At 44.7% G+C, this 13449-nt stretch overlaps 1 protein-coding gene across 1 annotated transcript in view; it reads right to left on the minus strand.

The window, feature by feature from the left end:
- The window catches only part of il16 (interleukin 16), a 167604-nt gene that overhangs the window by 129938 nt on the left and 24217 nt on the right, over positions 1-13449 (minus strand). Inside the window, exons 2-3 of the mRNA XM_038812998.1 lie at positions 8763-8896; positions 3294-3426 (exon numbers count right to left, since the gene is read on the minus strand). Of these exons, the coding sequence (XP_038668926.1) occupies positions 3294-3426; positions 8763-8896 (267 nt within the window). The remainder of the gene's footprint in view (positions 1-3293; positions 3427-8762; positions 8897-13449) is intronic.

Below are 13449 nucleotides of genomic sequence, written 5' to 3' on the forward strand. Positions count from 1 at the left end.
AAGAAAAGAGGTGAGGATGAGAAGAGGAAAAGATGGAGGAGGAGTGGAGAGTGACGTCTATCATCAGCTTCTGCTGAGTGATTGAATTCCCACAGGAACAGGCGTCATTGATGCCTCCCAGGTGGCTACACAGACCTGTCTGAAAACACATCCACTTCCCCATTTCCTGAATGTCCAAATAAATGACGGCGCCTCATTCTGTAGCCAGTGCACCTTGCCCAGGAGATAACCACAATTCATTTATTCACTGACAGTCCAAAGCTTCTCACTTGGTAAAGCAACCCAAAACATTCCACAACAGCATTTAACAAAGTTGGAGGTCGAGGCTAAGATGACATTAGAGCAGATAAGCAAAAGCTTGGTCAAAAAGGTCAACTTTATTGATGGTCTTAAGGCAAAAGAGATGGAGTTGGAGAAGAGAGGCTCAGGCAGGATAATTTCAGAGCTTAAGCCTAGACAATTGAAACTCTGACTGTCTTACTGAGGGGTACTGCACAAGAGACCAGAGTAAGATTGGTGACGTGTTTTGAACAGGACTGTAGGGACTGTAGGAGGAACGTACAGAGGTAGGGAGGAATCAGGCCACAAAAAGGATTTAAATCACAAAGATGAGAGTGTTTAATTGGAGGCACTGAGGGAGCAGGAGCCAATGTGAGCATCAATGTTGATGAAGGGCATGTTGCTGGGTTAGCTGAACATTCTGGAGTCTGCCCAGGAGACCACTGGAATAATTGAACCTGAAGGTTATAAAGATGCAGCAGAGGGTTACATGGGTGATGTTATGATGGAGGTGGGATTCAGCAGTATTTTCTTTTAGACAAAGCTGATCTGAGCACAAAGAAGAGTCAAGTTTGGGTTAACAGGAAACAATAATGGGGAGGTGGTGGAATTGTTGTTTATTCTCTCAGGACATGTGGGCATCGCCAGCAAGGTCAGCATTCGCTGCTCATTCCTAATTGCCCTCGAGAAGGTGATGGTGAGCTGCCTTCTTGAACCTCTACAGTCTATGTTTTCACGTTGTCCAAGGCCTATTGGGACTTTAAGTGACCAATTAATTACCACTCATCCTGCCTCTGCCAGTATTTTACCCGCAGCAGGAGTAGGCCTATGCCACATGGGAAGCCTGGCAGCCTTATCTGAGCGGCCTGGTGTTGGGCAAGGGTGGTGGATCTACTTCGCGGGTCCCTTGTGCTCATTGGATGCACCTTCTCAAGATCATCCTTCCTCCTTTACACTCCCGCACCACTCCCACCAACCGACCTCTTATAATTGCTGCCCACCCTACCCCTCGCACCGGGGACCTAGTGATACTTCTGATTTACCTCTGGGCTCCTCAGGACTGTCTGTAGTCCCAGCAGTAGCCACCACTCCTGCCTGGCACTGCTAGTCCCATGATGGAGGCAGGAGTCTCATCTGACAGCAAGTAAAGCAACTCCCAGTGTCAAATTGCTGAGAGGCAGCCATCACTATGGTGCACGGACCCCACCACTAACATTTTAGCCAGACAGGAGGTGACTACGGTGGCCCATACAATTGAGGGCACTGTGGGATTCATCAGTGTACATGTAGAAGCTGTCAATGGATGATGTTGTCAAGATTTTATGTTGGCATTGAAAAGGCTGAGAAAATTGCAAATCTTCTCACTGATCCAGAAGCAGCCATGATGGGATCAAATAAACGTTTCAAAATTCCAAAAAGCTTTTTGCAGACTAAACCGTGACAGATCATTTTGTCTCGTCTGTGAATTGGTAACAAGGCATTGACTGAAAATGATCACTAATCGAATAAAGAGGAATAATTATGCACGTCCCAGGTGATTGGAACATGAAACACTTTCCTACAATTGGCTTTGAATGCAACAACAGCAACTTACTTTTATAAGGAGACGTTAATGTAATAAAACATTCCGAAACATGACCAAATCAAATTTGACAGCGAGTACATGAAGGCGATGTTGGGTCAGATGACCAAAATCTAGGTCAAAGAGGTTGGTTTTAAGGAGTGCCTTTGAGGCGGGAAGTGAGGTGGTGAGTTGGAAGGGGTCAGGGAGAAGATTCATAGCTCAGGCAATTGAAGGTATGGCTGCCACGAGTAATAGAACTGAAAATTGGGAATGCTCAAGCGACCCAAATTAGAGGAGTGCTATTATAATGCGATAATATTCGTAAAGAGCTTGGAACTTTTAGTATAAGAATAGGCATTCATGGTGCCATACTTACCCCTGTGCTGCAGTCAGCTGCTGAACAATAATGTATTAGCCCACCAGCTACATGGTGAGCTTTACAAAATGGACTCAATAAAACTCCAGCATTTTGAATCTAAAAGTGCGACTGTTTTGAACATCTGAGAACGAGAGGACACTATAAGTGCAGGTATCTCAGAGCTTGTGGGACTAGAAGAGTTCTGTCCTGTTTTTATGAACAGGACATACTTGAGCAATTTGCCAGGTAGATGCAAGTGTTGTAGCTAAGCTGGAATAGTTTGGTTTGGTGCACAGCTAGTTCTGGAGCACATCCTCAGTACTATTGCCGGAAAATTGTCAGGGCCTTTGCCGTACCCAGTGCCTTCAGCCATTTCTTGATATCATGTGGAGTGAATTGAATTGGCCGAAGACTGGTCCGGTGATGCTCAGTGGGGGAGGCCTGGAAGGATCACCCACTCGGCACTTCTGGCTGAAGATTGTTGCAAATGCTTCAGTTTTGTCCTTCGCACTGATGTAGGCTGGGCTGCCCCATCATTGAGGACGGAGATGGTCAAGAAGCCACCTCCTCCTATTAGTTGTCCAATTGTCCACCCAGTTCCAGTCTCCACAGCTCTCCATGGTAAAGAATTCCACAGATTCACGACGCTGAGAGAAGACATTCCCCCTCATCTCTGTCTTCAATGGGCGACCCATTACTTTATGCCCATAGAGGATGCCGGAGTGTCTCCTGATAAAGTAAAGTGGGCATAGTCCCAGGTGGCCATAGGCTGCTTTCCCCTTTAAAGGGGAGGGCTGGCTTGTGGTGATTTAACCTGAGGATCACCACACCTCAGGCAAGAAGCAAGGTTGAGAAGGCGGGGCCTTCGGGAATAACCTCAGCCGGTACGGGAATTGAACCTGCACTGTTGGCCTCGCTGCCCAGCCAACTGAGCTGAACCGGCCCCCACGTGTCTCCTGGAATTGAGAAAAATAAGCAATAAGAGCTATTAAACTGGAGTATGATTCCAAGCAGCGTGCCACAAAGGTTTTCCAATAGTACAGAGCATATTCATGGCAATTAAATAGGTTTCAATAAACTTATGTAACTTACTTTATTTGCAACAAGCAAATCCACCAAGCCCTTTGACGAGTGTATGAGAGAATCAACCTCTCGGAGTGAAAGTCCAGTCAATGAGGATCCATTCACCTCAAGCAGTGTATCGCCTGGGCTGAGTCTCCCATCTCTAAATGCCAGATTCAAAAGCAATCGCAAATGAATACTGAGAACAACATTGTAGAAGAATAATTAATAGCACATGACTCCACTCCTTGAGCGCTACGCCTGAAGGCAGCTCTTTGGTTCATTGTCTGTTGATGATTCATCCCAAGCCCTCTGCTTGGCAGGTTTTTTGTCAGTTGTTGTCTGCTGCTTCCTTTTGTTCTTTGGGGCAGGGCCAGGATGCAGGTCCCAAACCTACCTCAGCCGGACTTTCTACAGTTTGCCTTATATACCCAATGCCTTGTGTATTAACCTGCATGGAACACATGGAGCTGGCTTGATGATTTACCCTTTGTGGCTCATGCAGTATGAGCTCCCCCACTAACTACGGGCTGATACCAGTGTTGTATATAAGGTCGGCCAGATAGGAACCAAACGACAGAGAGAGGATCTGGTAAAGTCTAACCGGGCCCCTTTGCAAATAGTACGTATTATGAATAAACATCTTCTTTATGTTACTCCTCTGACTCCCTTTGCCTTTATTAAACCACCCTATCCTTCCTCTCAACTGGGAGGAATCACAACTCACTTAATGACAGCCCAAACCCTCAGGATCATTATCCCTGAAGCAGAGGAACAGGAATAAGCCATTTAACCCCTTGATTCCGTGCCACCATTCAATGAGGTCCTGGCTGACCTGCATCTTGGATTGGATTGTTTATTGTCACGTGTAGCGAGGCACAGTGAAAAGTGTTTTTCTGCGAGCAGCTCAACAGATCATTAAGTACATGGGAAGAAAATGAAAGAAAATAAAATACATAATAGGGCAACAACAACAACAATAACAATCTTTATTATTGTCACAAGTAGGCTTACATTAACACTGCAATAAATTACTGTGAAAATCCTCTAGTCACCACACGGCGCCTGTTCGAGTACATCGAGAGAGAATTCAGAATGTCCAATTTTTTTTTTTATAAATTTAGATTACCCAATTATTTTTTCTATTAAGGGGCAATTTAGCGTGGCCAATCCACCTACTCTGCACATTTTTGGGTTGTGGGGGCGAAACCCACGCAGACACGGGGAGAATGTGCAAACTCCACACGGACAGTGACCCAGAGCCGGGATCGAACCTGGGACCTCAGCGCCGTGAGGCGGTTGTGCTAACCACTAGGCCACCGTGCTGCCTAGAATGTCCAATTTACCTATTAGCACATCTTTCGGGACCAGTGGGAGGAAACTGGAGCACCCAGAGGAAACCCACGCAGACACGGGGAGAACGTGCAGACTCCGCACAGACAGTGATCCAAGCCGGGAATTGAAGCTGGGATCCTGGCACTGTGAAGACCATAAGACATAGAAGCAGAATTAGGCCTCTCGGCCCATCGAGTCTGCTCCGCCACTCAATCATGGCCGATATTTTTCTCATCCCCATTTTCCTGTCTTCTCTCCATAACCCCATATCCCATTATTAATCAATAACCTAACTATCTCTGTCTTAAAGACACTCAGTGATTTGCCTCCACAGCCTTCTGTGGCAAAGAGTTCCACAGATGGATAGTCAGAGGCTTTTCCCCACGGTAGAGGGGTAAATTACTAGGGGGCATAGGTTTAAGGTGCGAGGGGTAAGGTTTAGAGTAGATGTACGAGGCAAGTTTTTTTACACAGAGGGTAGTGGGTGCCTGGAACTCGCTGCCGGAGGAGGTGGTGGAAGCAGGGACGATAGTGACATTTAAGGGGCGTCTTGACAAATACATGAATAGGATGGGAATAGAGGGATACGGACCCAGGATGTGTAGAAGATTGTAGTTTAGTTGAGCAGCATGGTCGGCACCGGCTTGGAGGGCTGGAGGGCCTGTTCCTGGCTGTACTTTTCTTTGTTCTTTGTTCTTTGTAGATTCACAACCCTCTGGCTGAAGAAATTCCTCCTGATCTCTGTTTTAAAGGATTGTCCCTTCAGTTTGAAGCCGTGTCCTCTGCTTCTAGTTTTTCCTCCAAGTGGAAACATGCTCTCCATGTCCACTCTATCCAGGCCTCGCAATATCCTGTAAGTTTCAATAAGATCCCCCCTTATCCTTCTAAACTTCAACGAGTACAGACCCAGAGTCCTCAACCATTCCTCATACGACAAGCTGTTCATTCCAGGGATCATTCTTGTGAACCTCCTCTGGACCCTTTCCAAGGCCAGCACATCTTTCCTTAGAAGCGGGGCCCAAAACTGCTCACATTACTCCAAATGGGGTCTGACCAGTGTCTTATACAGCCTCAGAAGTACATCCCTGGTCTTGTGTTCTAGCCCTCTTGACATGAATGCTAACATTGCATTTGCCTTCCTAACTGCTGACTGAACCTGCACGTTAACCTTAAGAGAATCTCTCAGGCGTAGACATTAATCTTAAGAGAAGCAATAGTGCTAACCACTGTGCTAACATGCTGCCCTTTACCCACGAGCAGCAATCTTTAAAGGAAGAATAAATGCACCATAGTCCCAGGTGACCATCGGCTGCTTTCGCCTTTGAGGAGGAGAGCTGACTGGTGGTGATTTAACCTGAGGATCACCACACCTCAGGCGAGGGACAAAGTTGAGAATGTGGGGCCTTCATGAATAACCTCAGCCGGTGTAACCTTTAATGCTCAGCTTGCCTAACAAAAATCGAATAACCTCAGTTTTTAAAACTTCCACATCCTCCCCAGCCCCAGCATCAACAGCCTTTTGGTGGAGAAAGATCCAGATTTTTACTACACGTTGTTTGGAGAAGTGTTTCCTGGGACCTGATCTAAGCAAATCTCCACATCATAAAGAAATTGGAACTGAGTCCCACGATGAGCATGTTTATCCGGGTACTTCCAGTGCCCCCAATGCCAAAAAGTACAATTTTGTTTATCTGGACTCTGTTTCAATTCAGGGCCTCAGCAGGGAACGTTCCACCAAGGCTGCACTTCGCCCCATTTCCAGCACTGAGAAATTCTGATTGCGGGAACTCCTCAGTGCAGGAAGAGACCGGGACGCCATTTTTAAATGAGACTAGCTGTCTAACTCAAATATGCAGAATTGCAAAAATTCTGATGCTGCACATAGTGGGAGGGATTCGGATCGTAACGTCTCGCGAGATCGCATTAGGTCTCGTGAGACGTGGCGAGCCGGGTAGATTCCAGAAGAAAAAACAGAACCCCAATATTTCCACATGATTAAGCGCATTGGCTGTGTCTTGTGGTTTTAGTTTTGTATAATAGAATTTACAGTGCAGAAGGAGGCCATTCAGCCCATCGAGTCTGCACCGGCTCTTGGAAAGAGCACCCTACCCAATGTCAACACCTCCACCCTATCCCCATACCCCAATAACCCCACCCAACACAAAGGGCAATTTTGGTCACTAAGGACAATTTATCATGGCCAATCCACCTAACCTGCACATCTTTGGACTGTGGGAGGAAACCGGAGCACCCGGAGGAAACCCACGCACACACGGGGAGGATGTGCAGATTCCACACAGACAGTGACCCAAGCCAGAATCGAACCTGGGACCCTGGAGCTGTGAAGCAATTGTGCTAGCCACAATGCTACCGTGCTGCCCTCAGGATGTTGAGTTGGACGGCCATGAATCCCCTGGGCTAGCTATACAATCAGGAGTAGACATGAAGCAAGGGCCAGAGGAAGATGGTGGCCACAGTGGCTGAAGAGGTTGCAGACCTACCCAATTGCTTGAGGGAGTGAACCAAACCTGGTCAATGGGTTTTAAAAACAGCAAGTGAAACATTTGGTTTTGAGTGTGAAAGAGAATATTTGCTGAGGTTTTAATATTGGAATATTAGAATGTAGCAGATGCAAGAAAGTCACCACAGTCCATATGAGATCAATCACAGTCTCCAGATAATGTCCCACAGCAACAAGTCTGTCTTACCACGCTCAGTTTACTCACTCAATATCAACGCAGTTTCCCTTTTGAAATAGAAAAGGAAAACTGACGGGGAAAATTGATTTAAAAAGACCAAACTTAATCCTGTGTTTGGGGAGAAACATCACAGGATAGTGTGCAGTCCCTCACCCCATGGGCTAGCTCACAGAATCTGGTTACACTGAGGCCCTCTGTGCCTCAGCTGACATTCTAATTTAGAGTGCAGTTATATTCCACTTTTTTCATCAGTGCAAAGCTGTTTCTCGAGTGTATCATCGTGGAGGTTGGTGTATAAATTCATGCACATTGAGATACTGGCCAATTTGTGAATCTGGGGAATTCTTTACCACAGAGGGTTGCGGGCGTTGGGTCATTAAGTATGGTCAAGGAGCGGCAGCACGGTGGCTCAGTAGGTTAGCACTGCAGTCTCACGGCGCTGAGGTCCCAGGTTCGATCCCGGCTCTGGGTCACTGTCCGTGTGGAGTTTGCACATTCTCCCCGTGTTTGCGTGGGTTTCGCCCCCACAACCCAAAGATGTGCAAGGTAGGTGGATTGAAAACGCTAAATTGCTCCTTAATTGGAAAAAATTAATTGGGTACTCTAAATTTATTTAAAAAAAAGTATGGTCAAGGCTGAGATAGATTTTTAATCAGTAAAGGAATCAACAGTAATGAGGATAAGGCGGGGAAAATGGAGTTGAGGATTATCATATCAGATCAGTCATGACCTCATTGAATGGCAGAGCAGACTTGATGGGCTGAATGGCCGACTTCTGCTTCTACATCTTATGGTCTTAATTTGAATTTGCACCAAACCAAAACTGTCAAGTATCCAGCAGCTCAAACATAGAAAATGGATGGACAGGAAATGATCAACTGTCTCATTAAGCCTGCCTCACTCCGAAGATGGGAGGAAACTTACAGAAACTAACCCCACGGCCAAAAAGGAAGCAAATACTCTGAAATTATCCTCACCTGCCTTCAGGCGGTGAAACGTGCAAATTATAAGACACTTAACATGAAATACTTGCGAAGCGTTCTGCGTCCCAGTTAAGAACATCTCCAGCACCATATCGAAGGCATGGAGAGAATCAGTACCCACTACAGCACCAAGCAAGGTGTTCTAGAAGCTCGCTCTCTGGAAAAGAACGGCCAAAATCCAGCCTTAACTTTCCCCTTAACCTGGAGTGATAATCTTGCAAAGTGGATTACTCATAGATATATCCGACCAATTTGTACCCCTATCGTGGAATTCACAACAGAGATGGGGGGGGGGGGGGTAGGGTTTGATATCAGTGCATCATGCCTGTGATCATTCGCAGCGAGATTTCTCTAAGCACTATGGCTACCCTCAAACCTCTGCAAGGCCTGAGATCACACGCTGAACTGAGGTTACAGAACAGCAGGAAATATGGGCCAATCTTCTGCAAAGAAGGGGCTACTCACATATCAAGGGAAATTACCTGTCGGCTGCACTTCCGCTGATCACGTGGTTAACTGTTATGGTCGAGGGTTCATTGCCATCCACGCTGATCCTAATCCCTAATTCCTTTTCTCCCGTGGCTATGTACAACCTCCAGGTACCCAGCGCACACTCCTGTCAAAGCAACACACATTGTTTAGATTCAGCAAAGCAAGTTCACATGTCCTAAGTACTGAGGATAAATACAGCAAATTCAGATTCTAAGGTAAGTATTTTGTCAAAATGGCTTCTTAGTAGTATTACATTTATTTGCAACTTTGGCTTGATTTATGATAAGAAAGAAATATGCAATTCCAGTGTCGAGATTTTCCTGTGGAGTCAAATCTGGAGAAAATAAGTCAGGGGCACACATGAATTTCAGCTGCGGTGAGCATAAGTCTGTGTCAGCAGCACACAACAACAACCTACATTTATAGTCCTGGGTGACTTTAATCTACATATAAAAACGTTAGCAATAATGCTGTGGTAAAATCATTCCTGGAGTGTGTACAGGATGTTCTTTTGAACCAATATGTTGAGGAACTAACTAGGGAACAGACTATCCAAGATTTGTTGTTGTGCAATGAGAAGGGGTTAGTTAATAATCTTGGTTAGTTAAGAATCTTGTTGTGCAAGGTCCTTTAGGAAAGAGTGATCATAACAAGCAATAATTCTTCGTTAGGATGGATAGTGAAGAAGTCCGAACAAAAACTATGGTCCTGAATGTAAACAAAAGGAAATGACGAAGGCATGCGGGGTGAAGTTGGCTACGATAGAATGGATAACTTCATTAAAAGGTATCATGGTGGATAGGCAATGGTTAATATTTAAGGTAAGAATGAATGCATTGCAACAGTTATACATTCAATTCTGGTGCAACAGCACTAGAAAAGGAGCCGAAACATTGTGAACAAAATAAATTAAGGCTAGTATTAGATCCAAGGAGCAGTCATATAAAGCTGCGAGAAACGTAGCAAGCCGGAGGATTGGGAGAAGATTAGAATTCAGCAAAGGAGGACCAAGAGATTGATTAAGAGGGGAAAATAGAGTATCAGAATAATCTTGCAAATGACCTAACAGCAGACTGTATATCTTCAATAAGGAAGTAAACACAAAATTATGAGTGAAGACAGTCTGAAATGGGAGAATTGCTAGCAGAGAACAAGGCAAAGCAATTAAAAATGACTTTAGTTCTGCCTTTACAGAAGAAGACACAAATAACTTCCCAGAAATGCTAGGGAATCAAGGGTCTATTGAGTCGGAAGAATTTAAGGCAATTAGTATTCGTAAAAATATAGTGCTGGAGAAATTATTGGGACTGAAGGTGCTAAATCCCTAGGGCCTGTTAATCTACACCCCAGATTACTAAAGGAGGTGGTCATGGAATTAGTGGATATGTTGGTTGTCATTTTCCAATATTCTGTAGGTTCTAGAATAGTCCCATCAGATTGGAGATTGCTAAATGTAACCTCATTGTTAAAAAAAGAGGGAGGGAGAAAACAGGGAATTGCCTGTTTAACAGTAGTCGTAGGGAAAATAGTAAAACAATACAGCACAGAACAGGCCCTTCGGCCCTCGAAGTTGTGCCGAGCAATGATCACCCTACTCAAACTCACGTATCCACCCTATACCCGTAACCCAACAACTCCCCCTTAACCTTACTTTTTAGGACACTACGGGCAATTTAGCATGGCCAATCCACCTAACCCGCACATCTCTGGACTGTGGGAGGAAACCGGAGCACCCGGAGGAAACCTACGCACACACAGGGAGGACGTGCAGACTCCGCACAGACAGTGACCCAGTCGGGAACCGAACCTGGGACCCTGGAGCTGTGAAGCATTGATGCTAACCACTATGCTACCGTGCTGCCAAATGCTGGAGTCTATTGTTAAGAATGTGAAAATAGGACACTTAGAAAACATCAACGTGCTTAGACAAAGTTAACATGGATTTATGAAAGGGAAATCATGTTTGACAAACCTACTGGAGTTTTTTGAGGATGTAACTAGTTGAATAGATAAGGGAGAATTAGTGGATGTGGTGTATTTGGATTTTTAGAAGACTTTTGATAAAGTCGCACCCGAGAGATTACAGTGAAAAATTAAAGTGCATGTGATTGGGGTTAATACTCTAGCATGGATTTTGAATTACTCAGCACACAGGGAAGAGAATAGGAATAAATGGGTAATTTTTAGAGTGGAAAGGGTCCCGCGGGGATTAGCGCTTGGGCCACAGCTATTCACAATGCATCTCAACAATTTGAATCATATGTAATAAATACTTCCAAGATTACTGATGGCAAATTGAGTGGTGAGGAGGAAGCAAAGAGGCTTCAAGGTGATTAGACAAGTTCAGTGAGTGGGCAAATACATGGCAGATACAGTAGAATGTGGATAAGTGTGAAGCTATCCACTATGGTCGGTAAAACAGAATGGCAGAGTATTGTTTAAAATGTGGAAGATTGGGAAATGTTGATGTACAAAAGGACTTGGGTGTCATTGAAGGAAGTTTGCAAGCAAAACAAGCTGTTAGGAAAGGAAAATGGTATGTTGGTCTTCATTGAGTACAGGAGCAAGGATGTTTTAGTGCAGCTATAAAGTATCATGGTGAGGCCACACCTGGAGTATTACATACAGTTTTGGTCTTATCTCATAAAATATGTAGTTGCCATAGAGGGAGTGCAGCGAATGTTCACCAGGCTGATTCCTGGGCCGGCAGGATTGTCGCATGAGGAGAAATTGCATTGAGGCCTATATTCACTGGAATTTAGAAGAATGAGAGGGGATCTAATTGAAACATATGAAAGTCTGACAGAGTTGGTCAAACTGGGTGCAGGATTGATGTTCCCATGGCTAGGAAGGGTCTGGAACAAGGGGGTCACTGTCTCGGGATAAGGGGATAGGTAGTACAAGAGGAAGCTATTGGGAAATCGGGCTCAGAAATGGGATCGAAGATGTAGTAGGCAATTTAGGGTTTAAACAGAGTGAGGGAAAAAACTGCTGGAATGGAGTCAGAGGAATACGCCCACACCCGGCCTGAGTTACATTGTCCTATTCAGACTTAAACTCATTACTTGGAATACACAGGATGCCCCCCGTTCAGCAAGGGCGAGTCACTCGAAATGCATTTCCTTTGGGACACTCCTGTCTGACCAGCCACTATACCATTACAGAGTTTGATGGCCTCTTTGCCCATCATTGGAAGGTTAGTTGCATATCAATGACATGGCACGGTTCTTTTGCATAAACGAGAGTGAGAAATCAAACAGCCAAGATAACACTGATGGGTTCAAGTCTGAACACCCCAGGAGAGAATCTCTTTTTGAGGGGGTGGATGGAGTTCAGAGAGAGAGAGAGAAAGAATCCTGTTTTGAACAGGAGAAGGATATAAAAAGCCACTGAGGCAGATCATGAAATAATAACTGTCCCAGAGACAGGCTTTCAAAAAGGGTTCTAAAGGAATTTGACTAACATTGGAAAAGCTCTTCATCAATACAAGTACCATCTTTGCGTGCCTATGTAAGTGGAATGAACACTGTATGTTTATTTGGAGTGCTGCTCAATGGCAACTCAGGTGTTAAGGTTAAGGAACTACATGTAATCTGTTATTGTTAGGGCTGATGTCTAAGTTTAAATATTGTTTTTCTTTTGTTTTAATAAAGTTTGTTTATAAAATAACCAAGCCCTGTTTCTTATATTATCACTCAAACTTTCCACATTTCCTTAAAACTTTAAAAAAGGCAAGGTTCTGGTCCAGTCTCTTAGCCACAGTTGAGAGCTGACCAGGCATCCGTAACAAGTTCAGGCTCATGGCTAGGATATACTTGTGTATAAATCCTTCTTTCATTTTGGGTTAAAATCCATAGAATCCCTACAGAGCAGGAGGTCATTTGGGCCATTGTGTATGCACCGCCCTTGGAAAGAGCACCCTACTTAAGCCCATGCCTCCACTCTATCCCTCTAACCCCACCTAACCTTTTAGACACTGGGCAATTTAGCATAGCCAATCCACCTAACCTGCCCATCTTTGAACTGTGGGAGGAAACCGGAACACCTGGAGGAAACCCATGCAGACATGGGGAGAACGTGCAAACTCCACACAGTCACCTGAGGCCAGAATTGAACCTGGGTTCCTGGAGTTGTGAGGTAGCAGTGCTAACCACTGTGCCACTGTGCCACCCTATCGAACTTAAAGACAGTGAGTGTGTATGGATCGATTGCGTTCTTTCCAGGTTTGAAATATTGAATAGGGAATGACGAGATACCCCTTGCAGTTGCATAAGATGTCCTGGGGTGGAAGAATTTACTTGGGATGAGTTCCAAGCAGAATCTAAAGTGAAGCTTTTGAGTTTGCCTGAGAAACTGCAGTTAGCCCTTGCAAAAGGGGCAAACAAGGCAGAGATAATACAAGCCATAGCTCAATATTTAAACTTAACAGTGACATAGTATAATCCATTAGAATTAGTTTGAATCCAATTAAAGATAGAAGAATTGGAAATACACCAAAAACTCAAAGAAATGGAGATGGCAAAGAAAATGGAAAGGAAAAAATTATCAAAAGAGAGAGAGATTGGTACTGGCAGAAGCCAAAGAAATGAGAGGGCTTTTCAAAGGGAAATGGAAAGGGAATAAATTGTGAGACAGAAAGAACTTCAGAAATTGGCACATAAAGGTGCTGAGGCAAAG

This window comes from Scyliorhinus canicula, chromosome 12 (genome assembly GCF_902713615.1).
Source record: "Scyliorhinus canicula chromosome 12, sScyCan1.1, whole genome shotgun sequence".
NCBI lineage: Eukaryota > Metazoa > Chordata > Chondrichthyes > Carcharhiniformes > Scyliorhinidae > Scyliorhinus > Scyliorhinus canicula.